At 33.8% G+C, this 25475-nt stretch overlaps 2 protein-coding genes across 2 annotated transcripts in view; one reads left to right on the top strand and one right to left on the bottom strand.

The window, feature by feature from the left end:
* Positions 1-755: 755 nt before the first annotated feature.
* Positions 756-24469, bottom strand: LOC125667102 (beta-secretase 1-like). Its single transcript, XM_048900460.2, has 11 exons — positions 24420-24469; positions 21579-21930; positions 20052-20140; positions 19609-19825; positions 18557-18691; positions 15822-15956; positions 14398-14499; positions 10055-10213; positions 6927-7011; positions 4700-4846; positions 756-3772 (listed from the first exon to the last, which is right to left on the bottom strand). The coding sequence occupies exons 2-11, from the start codon at positions 21843-21845 to the stop codon at positions 3543-3545; spliced, it is 1566 nt and encodes a 521-aa protein (XP_048756417.2). The 5' UTR covers positions 21846-21930; positions 24420-24469; the 3' UTR covers positions 756-3542.
* A 341-nt stretch (positions 24470-24810) lies between these two features.
* Positions 24811-25475, top strand: part of LOC125667097 (uncharacterized) — a 73710-nt gene continuing 73045 nt past the window's right edge. The window contains exon 1 of the mRNA XM_056154127.1: positions 24811-24913. The gene's annotated coding sequence lies outside the window, so the exon portion shown is untranslated. The remainder of the gene's footprint in view (positions 24914-25475) is intronic.

Genomic DNA, 25475 nt, shown 5'->3' with positions numbered 1-25475 from the left:
CTATCAAAATTTGCTAACTCTAAAACAAAACTAGGAATATATTCCTATTTTTTGTAGAAATAGATTGTATGCAAATAAATTGTTCCCGAAATGTTACGAAACATATTGAGAAACGCCATATATGTCAATCAATTTGTTCTTCAAAATGTTACAACAATCATGGAGGTGAACACAGTGTTCGGTCTGGTTTCTTCATACAGTCTGTTGGGTAATTAGTCATCAGAGGTGAACAGTGTTCAGTCTGAAGTTTCTAGTCTGTTGGGTAATTAGTCATCAGAGGTGAACAGTGTTCAGTCTGAAGTTTCTAGTCTGTTGGGTAATTAGTCATCAGAGGTGAACACAGTGTTTGGTCTGATTTCTACAGTCTGTTGGGTTACTAGTCATCAGAGGTGAACACAGTGTTCAGTCTGAAGTTTCTTTGTGAAAAATTTCAAATACAGCACTCATGTTTTGCTGAAAAATTTTTTGGTCATGGCACATATAATTGATTTTGTTAATCTGAAAATTTTTCGGTCATGGTACATGTAATTCATTTGGTTAATTTGAACATTTTTTGGTCATGGTACATATAATTGATTTTGTTAATTTAAACATTTTTTGGTCATAATACATGTAATTCATTTGGTTAATTTGAACATTTTGGCTAATTTCCCCTTATACATGTGTTACCATTTGAGCTTGCTTCATTGTCAGGAGCCCACTTGCTATTATACGTCATATAAGCTCTGACTAAACTACAAATAAAAGAATTGACACCCATTTTCTCCTTTTATCTAAGACACCTTCATAATACACAGATTTTATGAAACCAATACATACAATGTATAAAGCAATGCTTCAGTATATTTTGCATCCATTGATCCAAATTTAGCATTTAGACATACATGTATGTATCCCTAATATGTTCATCCTACACCTCAAAGAAAATGGAAACACTGAGCAATTTAGCCTGAACAACATTACACACAAATCTCACTTCTACACTTCAATAAATATACAACTTCTTCAGTTTAATGGATTCAATATTTTCTACTACAAATTATTTAGCTATGAAACAAGTATTACAACACCCATATTTTAACAACAGTTTTTAAACACTCATGTAAATTTACATCAATGTAGAGGTCAACATATATGCATAATTTTTGATCATTCATAATTAAACACTAATAACCGTTACACCTCTAGAAATCTACAGAAATTGAGACAAAATAAGACAATAGGCTCCCTCAATCTGCTATCATAAATTTTCTAAGAAACTACTAACAATTGTATAACTGTGAATAAAATATCACAGTGAAGGAAACTTCAGTATTCAACAGATATATAGGAGTATCAAAATCAATTTTCTGAATCACTAGTTCCCTCAACTTACCAGAATTTCTACATACCAGTATATCTACATACCAGTATATAACACCTACAGATAAGTTACATGTATGTAGTATTGTCAAGAGTATCTGCTATCCAGTGCTATCTATAGGAGTATAGCTGTTATCCAGTGTTCTGCTATTCAGTACTACACAGAATCTATGCTAAAATCCCATAACATTATAATTTATAATCAGAATGAACATTTTAGATATACTTAGACAAACATGTATTTATGTTATATAGCTGCCTAAAAGAAAACACTTTCACCTTGTAACTTCCATAAATCTACTCTGACTAAATTTAACAAGCAAAGTATGACCATGTGATGGCATGTGACTGGGCATATTTTCACAATGAAAACAACAGCAGTGTCATGAAAATATAACATGAGATAACAAAAGTAAATAACAATTTTCAAAATGGATGAAAAGGTCTGGAAAACTATGACCTGTAAATCTACAAAATAATACTATTCAGACACCAGTGTTTGTGTAAATTAGTAATACATAGAAAATCATTTAACGTGCTAATTTAACTCCATTTAGACTATATAAACCTCAGTATTAAGAAAAAGAATAAAATAATACACTCCCATATCGTGCAAAGTATAGAATTGGTAGACTGGAAAAAGTAAATGCATTGTTATCATAATGATTCCAATATAATATATATTCCCTCAAAAAAACCAAATAATGGAAATCTATCTGGATTCCATAATTCCTTCTGAAGTAATGTTAATAGCAGTCAGATGTTCACCATTTCTGTTTTGTTGTGCACTTGCTAAGGATGGATTCTTTTCATATTGGATGTGACACTTTCTTGCAACAGCTATTTTGTCACAGTTCTTGTTTCTGTGTCAATGTTAGTTCAAGGTCACAATATTTTCACACCAAAGGTCCCTTGAAATTCTATTACAGCCAGGCATTATTTTTTTTATGCTAGTGATTTCTTACAACTTCTGTCCTAATTTGCAGCAATGGTTAAGACTATATGTATGGGTTGTTTGCAAAGAAAAGTATACACTGCAGGCAAATTCAATATAAGGAAGACTGAATTTCCTCTTCAGGACTATGTTTCATTTTTGCATATTAATTGTATTTCTGTCATAAACCCACTAATTTGATCTTTCGGACTTTTTCATTTAATAATACTAGTGAAATAAAGTAAATAATTACAAAAAGTAAAGTAGGAGTATTGGATCATACATGTATGTAAGAATGAAATAATGATTTGGCCTTAAGAGGAATAGCAAGTTCAAAATACCAAGCAAATTTACTATACTCTGTTACTTTTATCAGTTACAACTTATTCCTAAAGCTTTGAAAACCTTCTCCTGCTATGATTTACTGCAGACAAAAATCAGTATTAAACACTTTAAAATTTTTAAAATGAGGGAATAAATTGATATTCTAAATTACTACATTGTTGATTCCACTAACACTATAGTCCCCATATAATTCAAGTTCGCCAGATGCCATCTAAGCGTTCAATGTTTATACGTAATATGTGAGTGAGAAAAAATTATGTGGCTTCATGACCCACATCTTTCATAACGGACAAAAATACATGCACACACGTCGCATATCGTCTAATTTGTCTGCATCATGACAAGAATCCATCCTTAAATGCTAACTCCTACTACAATTTTTGAAATACATTGTATTAATTTCCTGAAGTTACACTGTATGATTACTGTATGCAGCCATATTTTTCCTGGAACCATTTTTCTTGCTATTTTTTTCTGAAGGAAAACACTATGAAATTAATTTAGTTATAACAATTATATAGACTGGGCATAAAAAATGTGAAGTTTGAAAAGCAATTATACGAAAAACCCACTATAATAACCAAATGTGAGTTTAAAGCTGTTTACAAATGTGTTCACAAAGCTCAAGAAACTTAATTCTACGCAAAAGTTTACAAACTATTCAGACAATTACAGATAGCAATTGGTATAATTATACATTAACATTTGGTTGATCAAAACTATTTATCATAACAAACTTCTAGATATAACAATGCCAAAGAAGTGTAAACAACAATGTGAATCCCAATCTTAAACCTGAGTGTATTTCTGACCTTCCCTCAGATATTTCCTATCCTCAGTCTTTTTAATATTGCACAGTAATCTTTAAATCCATATCTTTTGAGACAAACATAATGCGAATTTAAGAGTCGTGCATAAATGATGGTTCATCAATCAAATCGTTAGAGTCCCCGTCAGAATTCTGTCGCTTCAGCTTCTGGTAGCATTTTGAGGACCGCCACTGATACTGAATAAAGAGAACGAACAACGGCAAAATGCAGGCCCCACAGATCCCAGCCAAAACATAGGCTACAATAGTAAGAGTCTTGTTGGATTTTTCTACCTTGGCATAGGCACAGCTTTCAATTGAACCTGGAATAGGTAAAGTAAAACATCAGTATAAGAACCCAGTGTAGTGAAACTTTACAGAGCATCTGAGAGTAAGCATGGGCGATACAGCATATATTACAGTGTTGTTGTTTTTCTTAAATCAATAAAAGCAGAAATGTTGGCACTTCATTGCAATTTTTATACTGAAAATATAAAAACATGCCCTGGTAACTGCTTTTGCATACAATCATCAGGAAGATAAAGTTACTATCTAATTAAAATCAGATCTTCTCTAACCATTACACTGGAATGTAATGGTTAGAGAAGATATAATTTTAATTAGATTGATAAAGTTACATATTGTGACAGGAAAGGAGAAAATTTATGGTTGGACAAGGAATTGAACCCGGAACCCTGCATTACTGGTCAGGTGCTCTAACTACCGAGCTATCCTGGCCAATATCCACTGTCCATATAGCCCAAACCACATTTCTTCCTCCTTAAATTGTCTTCTCCCTTGAAGACACAACCCATATTCTTTTACCCCTGGCAAGACTTAACTGCAAGTTCAGAAGTGGTCAACAGCACCAAATGCAACAAAAAAGAAACTCTATGGCTGGACATAAAATCAAATCTGGGACCCCTGCATTACTAGTCGGGTGCTCTAACCACTGAGCTATCCAGGCCAATATCCACAGTCCATATAGCCCAAACCACAACAATATCATATAATACAACTGGTAAACTGCATACCAAAAATTATTCATTTCTATTTCAGGTTTACACACTCACAATTACAAAACAAATGTTCATGACTCAGACTGCGTATCTTGTTGGTATTTCATCAAAATTAAGTACCTACATATTGTATGGAGAAGTAAAAAGTTGGTGAATAATTCATTTTGATAAGAAATATTATTTCCATTAATGATAAGAAGAAGCGTAAAAGATGACATTAAATGGATGAACCTGAAAATTGGTATGGGCCAGACACGTGTGACTTGTTGAACTGTTGAGATACAGCTGGGCAGGTTGTGTTAGAGAACCCTATCCTTTTGTTCTGTCGATCAAAGACCACGTAAAAACCTTCCATCACCACTGCTCCAATGACTGTGCCTGCAAGAAATAAACGTGTATTTAAAATTAGTATTTGGGGCAAAAAGAACCCTATCAACATGATGTATGAATTCTATTTCTTGCAAAATGGATAAACAGAAGATCTTCTCTCAACACTATATGCTTCCTCAGAATTTTTTCCCCTTGTAATTAAAATTAAAAGCAATTTAATACAATGGAACTTCTTAACACCCCCCACCAAACAAACTGGCTCCCCTCAAAATCAATAAGTTTTTCAAGTCCCAGCCAAACTCTTTATGTACTTTACACAGAAATTCTCATAATACCAACCACTCCTGAAAGTCGGACACTAGCCATTTCTCTATATTCACCTTAAATGTCTTAATTGAGTATGAAATATGAAAATGAAAAATACATGTCACTATATCCATTATATACTGACTAATTAAAGAAACGTTGGCTCATGTATCCAATGTTTTTCACTCCTTGATTGCTTACATTCTTGTATGAAGGTATATTGCAGAATAATAACTGCAGCATTCCTTTGATCTCTGCAATAACCATGGTAGAATGGGAGAATAATGGACATAGCATTTCTTTGATCTATGCAGTACTGTATATTCCGAAATATACGTGAGGAATTTATTATCACGTAATTTCACGAGAAGCATCATTCGCGAATTAAAATTACTCGCTTTTATTTTTATATTGCTAAAATATATGTAAAGACTCTTGATCACCAGAGTACTTGTGAATTTATGTTCTCACGATTTGACGTATACGAGTCATTTTGCGATATTAAGTACTTGTACTTGCGTAAAATAAAGAATCTACAGTAACTGTGGTAGAATGTCTGATAAAGTCCTGTTAATCAATGATACAGTCCTCATGCTCATATAAACGAGCATTCTGAGAGTATTGCATGGCAATACATAGTCCCCTACCGGTTGCAAAAATCACTGTACCACAATAATATTCAAAGTTCATTATGTAGGTTATGGTAAAAGGGAAAATTAGGGAACCAGGATAGGAATGGTTGGAAATCAACTACTATTCAAGTAGAGACTAGACCAAGAAAAAAGACAAATTTATAATTAGGTTTAGGTCTTTAACCAAGTCAATAATCTGTGACATGTAGATGATCATGAATAATTTAGCTATATTGTACTATTACTATGCTAGAAGTTTTAATGAGTGTAGTATTCTTAATTCTTATCTACAGAGATAAGAAACTTGGATGTAAACTAACAATTCATGCCATTTTTCTACGTCCAAGGGCCATAACTTAATGGAAAATCAACGGACCAAGATGAAATTCAAACTTGATCTGTAACTTGTTATGGCAAAACAATGTACCTAATATCAAATGAATATCTGCAAGCACAACCAAAAAGTCCGGAAAACTGATAATTCATACTATTTTTCTAAGTCCAAGGGCCATAACTAAGTGAAAAATCAACGGACCGAGACAAAGCTCGAACTTGATCTTTAACTTGTTATGGCAAAGCCGCATACCAAATATAAAATATATATCTGCAAGAACAGAGAAAAAAGTGCGGAAAACTGGACTGACAGACAGACGCACGGACGGAGCCCAAACCTAAAGTCCCCTTGACTTCGTCGGTAGGGGACTAAAAATCTAATGTCCCAATTCTTCTGTCTTTAAAGTATTCTAAATTACTTGACATACTTTCTACCCAAAAGACACCTTTGGATTAATCTCGCAATAAGATGTTTAAATGCATTAAACAGACCACCTGTAACCATTAGTGAGTTTGTTAATGTATCACTTATACATTAATATGTTGGGAAATGAGCTAACTTATAACCAGATTCTGGGAAGATTAAAATGTAGGTCAGATGCAGCACTATGGAAGAAATACACCAAGGCATGTCAAATGTATTACACTTACCATAAGATGAGGACAGACCTAAACTCTTACTTTAATTTCATGTCTATAGACATGCAGATGGACAGACAGAGTGATTTCATTTTAACCCTTCCCCCTCCAATTCATTGGGGGGGGGGGGGGGGGGGAGGGGCAAAATTAAGAGATCATGACAAAGACATATTTACTTAATTCTGTTTTCATGCACTAGTCTATCTCTTAGGACTTACCAGATGTTGAGCTTGCAATACCAAGCTTGTAACAAATTTCATCTGGGTTGCTGATATCTTTTTCCCCAACAGATTTAATGTATTGCTGAAAGAAACAAAAAAAATAAATTAACCTGATAGATCTAGTATATACATGTATATGGCAGAAATATATACATCACTTGCTTCCTTTTCACAATTATGTGAAAAGAAAAGGGTTCTGCTTATAATGGTTAATTCACTGTGATTCTGTTTTAAAATGGTTAATTCTATGAAATTCTATGCGATTCTGCTATAAAATGTTCATTCATTACAGGTCTTGTCCCTTTGAAGTTCAATGCAGCATTATGTAACTTGCATTACATCTCGGCGGTCAAGTCATGCAGAACCCCATGCACTAGTTCACTTTTTGCTCAACATCCGGCTCTTGTAGTACATGTATAGCTTATACTCACAGAGTTTGTGGAGTACGCCCAAAGGCACAGTCCGACTTGGACCCAAGCATTTAACTGTTGAAACGCTAATTTTTTAATATACACTCAGTTTGTAGCTTACTACCACCGGGCAGAATAGTGCATCCTACTGTCCATGAATAGGTGGAGTGTGGTATATAAAAGGTAAAGATTTTCTACTGCTCTGTTTCTCTTTCAAAGGTACCTTGCATAGCAGAGGTTGACCCATTGCAAATATGTTTGTTTTATGTACATGTATATACACTTTTTGGGCATAATACATATTTTAAACCCAATTCTTTTCTTGTCGTTTGTTGACACAAATTACAGTTCCACTTGAAAATGGTTAATTCACAGTTAACAAGAGGCCCATGGGCCTAGAATCGCTCTTCTGATACATTGTAGAACAGGCAAAAATTCTCACTAACCAAGATTCATCAATTAACAAAGTTTGATGATGTTAAGTCAAATAGTACCTGGAAATTTAAATGGTGCATCAAAATTGGTACCGTACAAGTTTTACATTATGACCCCTGGGTCGAGGCCTCTGCTGGTGGACTGTTAGTCCCCGAGGGTCTCTACAGCCCAGTAGCTAAGTACTTCGTTACTACATGTAGCTTGAAAATATGTATGTATATTCAATTGCCGTGATAAAATTTAGAAATTCATTTCAAAATTAAGGATTATCTCCCTCACGGATAGCTCTTATCCTTAGACAAATTTGACTCCACTTTTTTGGCACACTGTTTTTCCCTATAATAGCTCTAAAACTTCATTGTTATTTCGGATTTCAAACATTTCATAAATATCAGTTCTTAAAATGTTAGGAGCTCATTATTCACTGCTTCATCAGGAATACGAACTTCATTTCATTTCTACAAATATTCATATTTGCTACTCTTTTTTCAAGATTTGATTACTAGCTTGAAAATACGGATGTATATTTAATTGCTGTTATAAAATTTAGAAATTCATTTCAAAATTAAGGATTATCTCCCTCATGTATAGCTCTTATCCTTAGACGAATTTGACTCCACTTTTTTGGCACGCTGTTTTTGGCTATAATAGCTCTAAAACTTCATTATTATTTCGGATTTCAAACATTTCGGTTGAGCATCACTGAAGAGACATTATTTGTCGAAATGCGCATCTGGTGCATCAAAATTGGTACCGTACAAGTTTTGCATGTAACTGTCCAAAAGTAGGTCACGGTGACCTACTTTTGGTCGACACACTGAAGAATCAAGATGAATCAACTGACAAGTCAAATAGTATTCAAATATAGCCGTCAAATTCCAAAAGAAGGCCACAGTGACCTACTTTTTGGTCGACACACTCCAAAGACTCAAGATGCATCAACTGACAAAGTTTGATAATTGTAAGTCAAATAGTATCTGAAATATTCAAATATAGCCGTCAAAATCCAAAAATAGGTCACGATGACCTACTTTTTAGTCAACACACTCTGAAGACTCAACATGTATCAACTGACAAAGTTTGATAATTGTAAGTCAAATAGTATCTGAAATATTAGAATATAGCCGTCAAATTCCAAAAGTAGGTCACGGTGACCTACTTTTTGGTCGACAAACTCTGAAGACTCAAGATGCATCAACTGACAAAGTTTGATGATCTTAGCTTTCATAGTGTCCAAAATATGCATCTAAAATTGAAAATGTGAAATTTGAATGTCTGCAAAATTCAAAAAGTAGGTCACTGTGACCTACTTTTTTTTATAAATATGTTTTAAGGCCTCTAGACGCATCAACTTACAAGGTTTGATGACTTTAAACCTCTCGGTATCTGAAATAACAACCTAAAATGTATTCATAAATGATAAGCCATAAAATTCAGAAAGTAGGTCATGGTGACATACTTTTCAAATGACACACTTCAAGGTCTCATGATCCATCAACTGACAACTTTTGATGATCATAGGCTCAAAAGTGTCCAAGATATGCATCAAAATCCATTTCATAATAATTACCTGCGAAATTCAAAAAGTAGGTCGCCATGACCTACTTTTGAGACAACATGATATTAGGTCCTAAGATGCATCAACTGACAAAATTTGATGATCCTAGTCCTTATACTAAGCAAAATATAAAATTTTTTAAAAAACAAAATTTAAGGTCAACTTTGAAGTGACCTTGAGACCACACCCTTTGCCCCAGGATGATGCCTTGAACAATTTTTTATCTACACCCTATCCTCATCCTTATGAATAAGTTTGGGGATAATTTGCCCAGTGGTTCTTGAGAAGATTTTTTAGCAACCACTACTTTTGTTTTCATTTTCCTAATTATCTCCCCTTGTTAAAGGGTCACAACCCTAGTTTTAGTACAAATGAAAGATCTTGGGCCAAGGATACCCTGTGACAAATTTGACAAAAATTGACCAAGGGGTTCTTGAGATATAGCCCTTTTTCCAAAAAGTTGACGCATACCGCACGCCAGACATATGGCCATATGATTAGCTCCTTGAGCCTTTGGCTCAAAAGAGCTAAAAATGAATGTTTACAATTAATTCCTACGTTAATTATTATAATTAAAATTTCTTGCTCCTCTGAAGTCATGAGAATATTGCACTATTCAACAAACATGAAATAAAAATAGTACTGTATCTTCTCTGAAGTTTCAATATGAAAATTAAGACTGCTTCCATGTTGAAGCATACATATGTTTGGTTTTATATTACCTGTGGAGCTACAAAGATTTTGAATGACTGGCGATCATTTTCTGCAAACTCCAAGGCAACAAATGGGAAAATGTTGTAGGGGATGGCTCCATCTTTGTAACATAAATCTATATCTCCACTCCAGAATCCCAGAGTGACAGGTGGAGCCTGAGGGGATCTCTGTAACAATATAATCATATGATTACTATCTCTGTAACAAATACATTATAATCAAATGCTTACTATCTTTTACATGGTGTTTTATGTGTTACATTTTTTCGAGATTTTGTAAATGCATAAAAGGACACAATATTGCACGAGTCTATAACATGCTTGACTATTAACATATTGCACCAAATATTCCAAAAGTTCAGTAATATCCACTGCACCGATCGTTCTGGTTTTTTAACACATAGAGTCAAAATTCTGTATTTTCAAAAAGTATGAGGACCTCAATGTTTGTGCTGGCTTGATTTTAGAACATAACATACTCTTAGTGTATGTGTGGGTTTTACCAGTGATAAGCACATTACAGACGCAACTTCATATTCTATCAAATTCAAGATACTTGCTCTCAGCACTTTTTAGGTTAAGGAATTTGTTTTCTTTTAATTGGTATACTATTGAAATAAAATTGATATACATGTACATATATCATTGAACTTTTATGTTTTTCAATTCCTGCAAATTTGCTTGTCATGTGATGTATAGCTGATGCAAGGAAGGTAAAAACTGCAAAACACATGGGAGATATTATCAAACTTATTTTGATTTTCATCATTCATATCATAAACAAATAAATTTTTTAAATATATCAATGATGTACTAATTTTTCAAGGTAATTCATGATATTTATTTCTTATGGATGTCCTTCACCTAACTGCGTGAAGATGCTGGCATATTACTTCAAAAAATGTGCCATTGTAGTTCTTAAGAAGATTTTAAAAGCATTATCCTATATATTCCTATGTACAACCTTAAAGGGACTGATTCACGATTTTCCTCCAAATTTTGTTTTTCACTTTAAATGATCAAAATCTACAGTCTAATATGTTTAGAAGGTTTCACAATAAAATTAATGTTATTCATCATGACAGAAGCTCATTATAGAGAGTTTATTATTTGTTTTGAAAACAAAGATTGAGGTGTGTTATTGTTTTCGAAGTTTTAAAATAAATGGATATTGATCCAAGTTTATCATATATATCCCATTTCAAGTATACTTTAGGTAAAATGTGTCATTTAAAAGTTAAAATTGTAATTGTACAAAATGAAGATGCTTTAAATTACAAATTAACGTTTCATTGGTTTGTTTGTTTACATGAAAAGACTGAGTCTTTGTTTACATAACACAGAATCAAAGCTAAAATATTGCTTTTATCCTTGCATTCAGATGGTCCAAATTTTGATTGTCAACTTTAAATGAGTTATATTTTTAATTTTTAACATCAAAAATGAAAAATATTTCTTTCGAAAAACGTGAACCAGTCCCTTTAACACTCTTGTAGCCCTACCCTGGCCTCAGAATTTGAACAAACATCATTCTTTTTTATAAAAAGAAGTTTCCTATATACAGTGGAGCCTCGTTAATCCGGACACTTTGGTTCCCAGCAAAATCGTCCGGATAAATGAAGCGTCCGGATAATTGAATCGCATATTTTCTATCTTTACATAAGTAACCAATATATGCCTACTTTATTGATGCATAGTGAATTAAACACATTCTATCATTGGATTTGACCATTTGCATTAGTAAATAAATTATGATGATGTTAACATTTACATGTATTTCAAAACACTAAAATTTAATGTACGTGTTCAGCGTATTTGCCTGTGCTTACATTGTACATATATATGAGCCCTACAAATAAATATAAAAAATTGTGTACCGTATGCACTAAAACAAATAATGAAGCACTGTGTGTAACTATAAGTAAATTAATCATTAGTAACTAACATAATCATTTACACTTCAAACATTTCATCACACTTTTACTTCTTAAAGAGGCCTGTAATTTCCATCTGTCACGATTCACGGGTTCAGCGGTCTGTTAAAACAATCTTTATCGTTGATATAAAAATTTCGTGATTATCATGTCAGTTGACAACATTCTTTAACCAAAATTCAATCTGCCAGAGTTTAAATTTCTTGTTCTATAATTATCCAAGACAATATTGGGAAAACATAAATCATTTAAGCTCGTAATATCAAGACCTACTACTGCTTTGATCTAGCCACGCGCATCTATTATTTTCATGATGCGATAATAACGGAACAAAACTCGGGTGAAACTAACATTACAGGTACATACAAAATTTAATTGTCATTTTCCTTAAAATGGTAATTTTCTCACTTCTACCCAGAGTTTAAAAATTCGAAAGCAATAAAGCGCTACAACATCGTAACAAGAATCAATCGTACACAGGTACATTCTACATGCGTGACATTCTAAACGTTAAAAACTTATACTACATGTGCATGAACATACATGTATATTTCACGCCAATCAACGGTATAAAATCCAGAATCTAGAAGTATAATCTACACTCTTTAGATTTGAATAAGCCGATATCAATTTACGAATCAGTACAACTGATATGTGTAGCAGTTAAAAAATTATCATTACGGTATGATGTTTAATTTATTAATACTATTAGGGTATTGATCAAGACTATAAATTAATATGCTACAGATTTATTTACAAAATTCTACACTACACGCAATAAAGGTCTTATGTGCGAAAATTGGCAATACAATGTCTCGATCGGCACGTGCTATCTAACGGACTTATCATCACACACCATCTAATTGGAGGGAGGTGTTGACAGGGTACAGGTAATCGCTTCAATTAGACAGTTTGGCTTGTTTTCTTTATAATTTACGCCTTGCTAAAATTGTCCGGCACAGACCTTCCCTAAACAAAATTACCATCCGGATTAACGGTACAATTTTCAATGCATTATAACGTTTTGTAGTAAAAAGTGACCGTCCGGATCCGGAACGCGAATTTCCGGATTAATGATGCAAAATAACATATAAAAATTCCGTTCCCTAGAAAAATCGTCCGGAAGGTGAAGCGTCCGGATTAATGGCGTCCGGATTACCGAGGCTCCACTGTACATGTATAAATGTAAGTCTTTAAAAAAAAAAAACTATCATGGCCCTATCCAGAATAAAAAGGTCATGATGTGGGGAAAAAATTGAATCTTCACACAGTCTACATGACGATGCTTGTCTTTTCATTTGGCAAACAGCGCACCCTTGTGCTTCTTGCAATGATTTCTTACAGACTTTTCCATTATATATTCCTATCATCGAATCCTATGTGAAACAATAAACTTCCATTGTTCCATTAAGGCTCCATTCTCACCCCAAGAGTCATGGTGTAAACAAAATTAAATCTTACTATATAAGGATAAATAACTATCAATTCGAAAGAAGATTTTAAAGATCCCCCATAGTCCTATGTAAAACCTGCAACCCGTATTATATCCCCACCCTGGGCCAGAGTGTCATGGTGCGAGTCTGAATCAACACTGCAGGAAGAGACATTGATCATTAATTTGAAAAACTACACTTTTGTAGTTCTTGAGAAGAATTTTTTTTTAAAGAATTTGTTCTATATCTTTCTATGTAAAACTTAAAACCAAACTTGTGGCCCCATCAAAAAAATGGGGGGGGGGGGGGGGGTGTCATGGTAGGTAAAAACTTAAATCTACACTGCATGAAGATATTCTGATATAAAACTTTAAATCCCTCTATTACCTTACCTCAGTCCTGAGGTGGGGATGGGGGGTGGGGGTTATGATGAGAGCAAGCTTGAATCTAAATTACATAAGGATGCTTAGATATGAATTGTGTTCCTGTGGTTCTTTCTAACCATCTTCCTTAACTCAATAATTACCTGGTCCTTAACTCAATAATTACCTGGTCCTCAACTCAATAATTACCTGGTCCTTAACTCAATAATTACCTGGTCCTTAACTCAATAATTACCTGGCCCTGAACTCAATAATCACCTGATCCTCAACTCAATAATTACCTGGTCTTCAACTCAATAATTACCTGGTCTTCAACTCAATAATTACCTGGTCCTTAACTCAATAATTACCTGGTCCTTAACTCAATAATTACCTGGCCCTGAACTCAATAATCACCTGATCCTCAACTCAATAATTACCTGGTCCTCAACTCAATAATTACCTGGTCTTCAACTCAATAATTACCTGGTCCTTAACTCAATAATTACCTGGTCCTGAACTCAATAATCACCTGATCTTCAACTCAATAATTACCTGATCCTCAACTCAATAATTACCTGGTCCTTACTCAATAATTACCTGGTCCTTAACTCAATAATTACCTGGACAAAGTTCTTGATGTGGTCAATCACAGATGTGTAGACTTTGACAGGTAATCTTAAATCTGTAGTCCCACTGTCAACAATGGTCTTCGGAAAATTGTACTGAAATCAATAACATACAGACATGAGACTATGTGTATAATAAAAGGCCAGTGATGAAGAAGCTAATTCAGCAAATTTATGTTCCCCACTTATGGATATAATAAGTGGGTGGAATATCTAAAAAAAAAAAAAAAAAAGAAAAAAAAAAAAAAGATGTATACACATTGTACCCCTCTCTAGTATGAATTCCAAAAAAATAAACACATCCTTTCATTAAAATATCATCTAAAATGTTTATAAATGCATTAGGATGATTTTATTGTTGTTTAGCATCAATTATTGGAATTTTCAGTAGAAGATTGTAAATAAGTCCAATGCTGATTTAACTTGGAAAAGTGGGTGACTTCCGGTTTGTTAATTTTTTTGTTAATTCTTTCATCAATTTCATACAGAAGAATTTCTGCTTCTATGTAGTAAATTTTGGGGGAGGGTCTGCTGTAATCTTGACCTTTGACCACATGACCAAAAAAATCTACAGGTATCTTCCTTTCATGATTAACTACCTTTTTATAAAACATGAAAGGTTTATGTTGATGTTTCAATATATTATGTCACAATGAAAGCATAGTTACTGTAAAGTTAAAAAATTGAAGATCTGTTGTGACCTTGACCTTTGTCCCGAAAATCTGTTAGTCTTCCTCTGATGGTGAACTACCTTTGTATAAACTATGAAAACCTTCTTTTAAAAATGAAAATGATGGACAAAATAATTCCTAAAAGGCTTCTTTCCAAATTTTCCAATACAGGGCCTTGATAAAAATAATTATGAAAATTGAACTTTAAATATGTACCATGCTGTGGCTGAAAATGTTAAAATGTCGATACAAGATGACAAACAAAAACAGATCTCAACAGATCAGATGACCTAGAATTGGATGGAAACGATGAGAAGTTAGAAGACAAGAATGAGAAACACATCACATGTCTTACTATGTACATTAAGAGACAAAGAAAGGATAATAACTGATGGTGAACTTCTTTATAGAAAGGAGAATAATGAACTCTTTTTGAAAGCTTTGTACTATGATTTTTTTATCATTTCATTTTTTAATTTAAAACTTCACAAAAGTTAACAATAAATGTTTTTTAAACAGTGATGGGAGTTTTATATTTAAATACATGAAAGACAAGATATGATTGGATATCAAATGTGTTGTGTTTATGGCAATAGTGTAACTCCACCTAGACAGATGGATGGCTGTCTTAAAAGGAAGACAGATAGAATGGACAAGAGCTGGACAATCATCTGTCCATCATGCTCTTTATATAACACAACAACAGGACAAATCTAGATAAAATCTGAAGGTAAGAAAATGTATCACCTCTTTACAGTCTAGATTGATGCTTTTTCCATCAACTTCCATGTCTACGATGACTACTTCATAGTACCATTGTTTGTGTATGTTAGTGTAGTACACAGGGCCACTGTGAAGGACTGGATCCACCCCTCCAAATGTCTACAGTAAAACATGTTAATATCATTAATGTGTATATACAGGAAAAACCAACTGAATAAAGTTATTATCCTGTGTATGCTTAAACCATGTAAATGTCATCAATAATAATGATTTGTTAATTTTCTTCATATTACCTGCAACGTCCGGCAACAACCTTTGCTGTACATATCATACTTAAACTTGCAAATTCATTACTGTGACATTACTTTTTGAAAATAAAAGATAGAAAAGTAATGAATACTCTAATTTCAAATTTGTACAGAAATGCATGTATCTATTCTTAGTAGGTCAAAGTAAGTGGCATCTCGACATAAGGAGATGGCAGTGATACTGACAGAGGCTAACCATGTGGAGCTCTACATGTGTATTCAATTTCTAAAACATTCCACAATGACTTACCTAAAAACCTAAACTCTAAAGAAACAGAGTGTTTCCTGCGGTAGACACTTTACTATCATTGCTATCATTCAGTAGACACGTTACTATCATTGCTATCATTCAGTAGACACGTTACTATCATTCAGTAGACACTTTACTATTATTGCTATCATTCAGTAGACACTTTGCTATTATTACTATCATTCAGTAGACACTTCACACTATTATTGCTATCATTGAGTAGACACTTTGCTATTATTACAATCATTCAGTAGACACTTTACACTATTATTGCTATCATTGAGTAGACACTTTACTATCATTGCTATCATTGAGTAGACACTTTACTATTATTGCTATCATTCAGTAGACACTTTACTATTATTGCTATCATTCAGTAGACACTTTACTATCATTCAGTAGACACTTTACTATTATTACTATCATTCAGTAGACACTTTACACTATTATTGCTATCATTGAGTAGACACTTTGCTATTATTGCTATCATTCAGTAGACACTTTACTATTCTTGCTATCATTCAGTAGATACTTTACTATCATTGCTATCATTCAGTAGACACTTTACTATCATTGCTATCATTCAGTAGACACTTTACTATCATTGCTATCATTCAGTAGACACTTTACTATTATTGCTATCATTCGTAGACACTTTACTATCATTGCTATCATTCAGTAGACACTTTACTATTATTGCTATCATTCAGTAGACACTTTACTATTATTGCTATCATTCAGTAGACACTTTACTATTATTACTATCATTCAGTAGACACTTTACTATTATTGCTATCATTCAGTAGACACTTTACTATTATTGCTATCATTCAGTAGACACTTTATTATTATTGCTATCATTATTTTTCTCAATCATCTACATCTAATTGTTTAAATTCACCTTGATAAAGTTATAATGAACCCAATAACAAAATCAAACTAGCACACCCTGATAATTAAACTTTCTTGTCAAACATTTCGTACACCATTTACATCTGATTTCACAGTGTGTTGCATCATATCTTTTTTAAACCTCACAATCTATGTGCATTCATAGATTAGGAAGTATTAGTCAATAGTTGTCAATATTCATAATGATTCCAACACTTATTGAATAATCTTGTCATTTATTTCATCCAAGGTCTGTGTGTCGGTAATTAACACCTCCGACAAGGGCATTATAACATGTAGCTTCCTGCATGCTCACCAACTGTAGACGGTTTTGTGAGGGACAAAGGTTGTTATTTAAACAAGAAATGTTTGTAAAACATATATGCCCCCCATGGTGCAAAATTGAAAAGGGTTATACACATGCGTCATTTAATTGATAGTAGTGCCAAACCAATTCAAAATATTGAGCAGACAATATCTTCCTCTGTCCAGAGTGGATTGACCATGTGACCGCAAATTAATAAGGGTAATCTACTCCTTGTGTTGTACATGTATCAGTGTACCAAGTTTGGTGTCGATCAAGCAAATGATTCTTAAAATACAGGAGACAATATATTACTATGTCCAGTTTAACCCTTGACCTTTGACCATGTGACCTCAAAATCAATAAGGGTCATCTACTTTTTAAGATCTACCAGTGTACCAAGTTGAGCAGAAAGTATATTGTTATGTCAAGTTTAACCCTTGACCTTTGACCATGTGACCTCAAAATCAATAGAGGTCATCTTCTCCTAAAGATGCACCAGTGTACCAAGTTTGATGTCTGTCAAGCAAAGGGTTCTCAAGACATTGAGCGGACAGTATATTCTTATGTCTAGTTTGACCCTTGATCATGTGACCTCAAAATCTATAGGGGTCATCTACTCTTAACAATGTATCAGTGTACCAAGTTTAATGTTTGTCAAGGAAAGTTTTCTCAAGATATTGAGTGGACAGTCTCTTCCTATGTCCAGAGTGGATACCCATAACCAACCCACATATGAAATATCAGTACCATCAAGTGAATGGTTCTTAGGATATTGAGCAGACAACATGCGGTCTGCTGACCGACATACTGACTGACCGACAGGTGCAAAGCGATATGTCCCTCTTCTTTGAAGGGGGGGGGGGGGGGGGGGGCGGGGGGGGGGGGGGGGGGGGGGGGGCGCATAATAAAAAAAACAACTAGCTAATGTCTGGTTTTAACAAGTACCCAGTTTTTGAAAATTTCTCCATAAGAAATAGCTAAGACTTCTCATTTTTCAACTTACAATGCTGCCTCCCATTTCAACATCCTGATCAATCTGTTGTTCAAACTTCTCACCACAGAGCTGTGTGGCAAAAATATCACTAATGCCCGTGTTGTCAATCAGCGAGTCTAGGAAGGGGGTGACAGAATCATCAGGCTGGAAATATACGACAGAAATTAAACACAATATCTTGATTTTATCATCACATACAATCACTGTACATTAACAAGAGTTGTGCACCACTACTGTGGCATGTTTCCTGAAAATGTACACTCAGTGTCGCCAGTTTAAGGTTTCATCCAAAATTTAGGCTAAAAATGAGCACTGCGCAAATAAAACAGCAGTCAATCATCTGAAAATTGCAGTATATCATATCAGCCCTCGGCAAATATCAGAACTCGGGCCTTCAAGCTCTTTCTAACATTCACTATATGGGCTGACATGACATATAATATAGATTTAACTATGTAATATTCTTTATGTTCATGTACAGGTAAGTGCATTGTACATGTTATATATAGGTATCACAGTACTCTATCCAGGCTATATATAGGTACATATATCTAGGTATCACAGTACTCTATCCAGGCTATATATAGGTACATATATCTAGGTATCACAGTACTCTATCCAGGCTATATATAGGTACATATATCTAGATATCACAGTACTCCAGGCTATATATAGGTACATATATCTAGGTATCACAGTACTCTATCCAGGCTATATATAGGTACATATATCTATGTATCAGTACAATATCCAGGCTATAAATAGGTACATATATCTATGTATCACAGTACTTCAGGCTATATATAGGTACATATATTTAGGTATCCTGGTACTCTACCTGAATTATATATAAGTACATATATCTACGTGTCATAGTACTTTACATGTATATAGAATCACATACATTAACATACCATGCTAATCTACACAGCCTAAATAAAAGTACATATATTTGCATCACGGAACTCTACCAAGTATATTTATGTAAATATATTCATTTATCATGGTATTCTACTTATGCTATAAATAAGGACATATTTCTATATATCAAGGTATTCTACCCGGGCTATACTCCTGTACGCCAACCCAAGAATGCCCTGCCAGTTAGATCCATTGATGAAAAACTGCTTCGACTCAGTAATAAATGCTATACTGGCTGTCACTGTGACATTAGGCAGCGAGGTCAAGGTCACCAGATCAGTTCCCAGCATGCCCTTCCAGTTTCCTTGTGTATATGGCACGTACACAGAGGTTCCTACCACTTTATAAGTAGTAGAGCTACAAAGTAAGATGAATTTTACAGAGCAATTAATAAAATTACACTAGAAATATGCAATATATATATATCTAGCTGCCATGAGTCATGCACATCAAGAAAATGAACAAGGATTCATGGTGTTGGTTGAGTGAAATATGTGTACACACATAGATTTCACACCATAAGTAATAACTGAGTACTGTTTTTCATTTTTCTGATCTTTGAAGTAGAGTGTCAATGACTTACTTTTCCCTGTTGAAAAATTTGTCAATGTCAGGATCTGGACTAGCAGCAACAGCAAAATTACTACTCCCTGTGTCAATCAAAACGTTTATCTACAATGGAAGCAAAATTACTACTCCCTGTGTTGATCAAAACATTTATCTACAATGGAAGCAAAATTACTACTCCCTGTGTCAATCAAAACGTTTATCTACAATGGAAGCAAAATTACTACTCCCTGTGTCAATCAAAACGTTTATCTACAATGGAAGCAAAATTACTACTCCCTGTGTCGATCAAAACGCTTATCTACAATGGAAGTTAAATTACTACAAAATTGCTACTCCCCATGTCAATCAAAATGTTTTATCTACAATGGAAGCAAAATCACTGCTCCACATGTCAATCATCTATAATGGAAGCAAAATTGCTACTGTAATGTTTTGCTATAATGAGAGTTTATTTAACAATAAATTCTGATCCTGGTAGTGAAGAAAAATCTGGGAGCGATCTAGTTTGTCTGGTAGTGATGTAGCAACTTTTTCTACATTTACAACTTTATTTTTACAGTTCATGAGGAAAGGAATTTCAAAGAATTTTCCTAATGTATTCCTTTGTAAAACCCGAAACTTCCTATATAAGCCTTCCTTTAGCCCATGTGTCATGCTGTGAACAATATATATCTACACTACTTGAGGATGCTTGCATAATGATTTGAAAGTGTACCTTAACTATATATTTTTTTTTAATTTTAAACCCTCTTGCAGCCTCATCCTGACCCAGGGAGTTATAGTATGGGCAACCTGAAGCCATGCTAATTGAGGATGCTTTAATATTGATTAGACATATTGTAACCTTGTGGTTCTTGTGAGGAAGATAAAGTCAAGATATGAATAAATTTGAACCTACACTAAATGATGCATGCACAGTAATTTGACATTTTATCACTGTCACATAAAAAGATTTTCAAAAAATATTCCTACGTAAAACTTTGAGCTTATTTCATGGCCTCATCCTAGCCCTGAGAATCTTGGTGTGAAGAAACATGAATCTACATTACATTAAGGATACTTACGTATCAATCTGACATACTGTATGCTTGTGCTTCCTGGGGATATTTTCCAAAAAAAAATTCCAAAATATTCTATGTAAAACTTTGAACCTCTATTATGGCCCCATCCTCACCCCAGGACTGATGGTTTAAATAAACTTGAATCTTCATTACATAATGTATATAAAAGTTTCATAAAAGTTATTACCTTTTCGGTTCAGTGGTTCTAGGTAAGAGTTTTTAAAAACACCATCTATTTTCACTATCTCTTAATCATCTCCCCTTGGAGGAGGCCCCATGATTTTTTAAGAAGTTGAAAATGTAAAAAATATTAAAAAGAAGACATTACATAACACTGATAAATTGATGTCACTGCCATTGGTGTATTGTTCAATTTGAAAGACTGAATAACAGTTACTTCCCCTACAAGATACAGTCCAGTAGATATAACTTTGTATTTGAGGTCCTCGACAGACATTTCAGTTTCATCTAAGGTGTACCTTTTGTGGCGGAGTCCCGATGTCCATCTCTAAATAGTAACCCTGACCCGGCTTCCCTTTCAGGTTATTTCTCTGACTTTGAAATTGATCATATCTTCTGTATCTACTGTGTGCTTGGTGGTAGGCAAGGCCATGTCCCTGGAAAGGTGTTAGTGATCTCTCTGTAAAGACTGGTGCAATGTCAACTAATAATGCAAAAATTAGGATCCATCTATTTATATCTGCTACGGTAATAGATTTTCTGTTGTGGTGAAGGGCTGTTTTCATCTCAATGGTGCATTCCTTGTGGAGACTTGCTTTTGGGTGTTCACTTGGGCAAGATTTCTACAGGTGCTTGTCATATTGCTTCATACTGGAAAGTAAGAACGAAACATTGAAGCAAAATTATTAACATACACTCTGTCTACAACTCTCAAAAATTATGAACATACACTCTGTCTACAACTCTCCAAAATTATTAACATACACTCTGTCTACAACTCTCCAAAATTATTAACATACACTCTGTCTACAACTCTCCTAACTATACAAAGACAGACACTTTTTAAATAGTGACAGACAATCAATTATTGGTGATAATTAAAACATCAGTACTCTTAGTATTAAGTTTTAGCTCTCAAATTACTCATTGTGAATATTCTTATTGTAGAATTCACTGACAGTTAGTTGTCAATTTGCATATATCAAAGTATAAAAGATATGCTTGTGTAATTTCGTGATATAATTCTGCCAGTTAACATTCAAAATTTAATGCAGTTGTAACTTTGTATGTCAAAGTTAATGAGGCTTTAAAAAATAACTTTGAGTTAAAACTAATTGAACTAACTTTGTTTTGATTCGCAACTTCACCATGTTTACCATGTGTGGTACTACTCATTATGTGTGTAATTCCCACATAGATCATATCATTTAGCACGAACTGATATAATGCAGGAAACAATATATAATCATACTTGAACTATCTTTTATCAATTTCATTCATTGTCTGTATGTTTTTTACAAAAAACATAAGCACCTCAATTTTTGCATATACATGTATAATGCACCAGTTTCAGTCGCATGCATGATTATGCTGTAAAGATTGAGAACAAAATATGGTGGACTTATACAAAAGTTTTTGTTGTTTAATTTAATTTGATGGTGTGAGCTTATTTACTTAAAGTCAGGAGACTGCACGTGCTGATTATTGATTATAATCAAATTGTTTATCAATCAAGAGTACATTTAAAAATCACTTGTTTAATATTCTATAACCTGTAAGGAGTGATCAGTGGACAATAGCATAAGCATACAATGTTTTCATTTCAACCAACTTAAAGATACAAGGGTAAATTATTGGGCTGGAAAAATTGCTTGACAGACTAAAAAATTGTCCCGACTGCGAAATAAAGCAAGAAAATCCAGCACTTGGGAAAAATCAGGCTGTCCAGCACTTTCTGACAAAAAATAATGAAAATAAGGATTTTCAAAAGGAATTTTAGAGCCACTAGACAGCCTGAAAATACTTCAAGATATCCAGAGTGTTTAAGATTACCATGCTCAAGATATCAGATGTTTTTAAAAAATCATTCATAAAGGACTGTACATATGGCCATGACCACCAATTCACATCAAAATATACAGAGTATTCACATATCAATGTTCAAATTCTGAATGCAGCCTGTAATATCATAAGGCTAAACAGGAACTCCACAGAGCGGGACATCCCCTCGCAATGTAGGGAATCAGTAAATTCAAGTTTTTGCTATAAAGTCCTGTTAGTGATCATGATCTTTTAACCCCAAAATCAATAGGGTTCTTACTCTCTTGATAACAAAGCTAAATGTGAAGTATCAAATCAATTGAGCAAAAAATGTGGCTTGTACAGTGCCTACAAGCTTTTTCTGTGAAATCTTGTAGTGACCTTGACCTTTGGCCCCCAAATGTTATCTTCCTTTCTTGATAACCACTACCAAAAACATCCCCAAAAGTGCAGAAAAACACCATATGAATGTATCATCAAAAACATCTATTATAGAGTGTTAGTTCATACATATATTCCTAAAGTTTCATCTATACTAATAGAAAATTTTATGATTTATGCAGTGCTCGAGCTGGGCTTCGCCATTTTCGCCAATGGCGAATTTTTTTCAAAAATGGCGAAAAAAAAAATTTAAAGTGGCGAAAATCCCTTTTTGCAATAAATTGTATTCCAAGTGACACGAGTGTACTACCTAGTTTATTTTTCAAAAATGTTACATATTTTATAATGTAATAAGAAAATAGGTGCTCATCAACCGATTTTTTGTGATAAACCCCTATGTTTTTGTATAAAGGATCTCATGGTGACCTACAGAAATTAGAAGCTCTAGAAATCTCACTGAAAGGAGCATCATATCAGCATACAAGAGTTAGGTCTCATTTGCGAGGACCTCTAGCACAACAATCCAGTGCTCTACCTACCCAACTGAAGAGTAAACACATAAGAAGACTCTCTAACCCTGTCACAGTATATAAAAACAAATGAACATATCGGTAGTTTGGAGAAAAAGTTACAACACATGGGCATCTTATCCGCTCTGTTCTCTATCACACGTATGATAAATACATTTAATAAATAAATGTATCTATTATATGTGTGATAGAGAACAGAGCGGATAAGACGCTCCTGTGGTTACAAATCGATTTATGAGATGCAATTTATCAATTTCTGTATCATTCACTGTTTTCACATTTTCACCCGTTTTTCGCAGTTATTTTCTATCACCTATTTAAATCAAACACATCGAAATTTCCAACACAAAGAAACTACAATATATTGTGTAAAATAACCCCTCAAAAAACATGATAAATAGTAAATACCTCAAATCTTGGCCAATCGTAAATCGAAAGTAAGTGTTGGGTAAAATGTTGGGTACAGAGGAACTTGCAGTATTAGACATGGTCTAAGATAAATTTGATATTCTTGTCGTGTTTAAATTTTAATAATATAAATTTTTTTCATTTAAAATTTTCATAATGTTAATTTATTATCGGTTATTTGAACTAGGCCTATACTTCAGAAAGCACCTTGCTAGTTAGTCTCAGCGTGATTCTACTTTTACACAAATCCAGATCTCGAAGATTACCGAATTACAAGGGTTTGAAAAATGTTTGGCTATTGATTCCATATTTTTTCAAAAAATAAAAAAGGAATACTACATAACACTAGAACTACAAATTATTTTATTCCACCTGTTTTTTGTCGTTATGCAAATGAGTTGGCAACCCAAACAATATGGCGGACAACAGGAATGCTCATGGACATAGAAACCATTGACATTACGTACTTTTGTAGATTATTGTCGCTTGTTTAGGTAAGCTTATATATTCAAGACAATTTAATGTGAAGGAGTCTGTAGAACATCAAAGTTAACATTCATACTTCTCTTCTTTTTCACCGCCCGCAGCCTATGCCCGGTCAACGTTAACGTTAGCCTAGATAGCTATCTAAAGTAAAAATCCAAGGAGCTGACAATATCGAGCGATATACTTCTAGCTTTAAGAAAAGCAAAGTTATTCATAGTCACATTCGAATTTTTTCTTCAATTTTTGGCAGATATCATCGATATTTCCCCCCTCAAACTTCAAAATGATTATGTGATATCTTTTTGCTTTTACACTACAGAATAGCTTGTGGTAATGATTACTCCATGTTGGCATACTATTTAAAACAAGTCCAATGGATTATTGCTACTTTGCATCCTTTAACTGTCACAAGGGGTGACAACTGACGATGCCCTGTCTAGATTGCAGCATTTGTTGTTAAGCAATTATGATTGTTTGTCTTAAATTAATAATCAGATGTCCCTGCAGACCCTATTTCTGTTTCATTACAATTTTAGGAAGGGATGAGCATGTCAAATTTTAATTCATATG

The sequence above is a fragment of the Ostrea edulis genome, chromosome 2, assembly GCF_947568905.1.
Source record: "Ostrea edulis chromosome 2, xbOstEdul1.1, whole genome shotgun sequence".
NCBI lineage: Eukaryota > Metazoa > Mollusca > Bivalvia > Ostreida > Ostreidae > Ostrea > Ostrea edulis.
The sequence above is the reverse complement of the archived record's forward strand: the minus strand, read 5'-3'. Positions and strand labels throughout refer to the sequence as shown.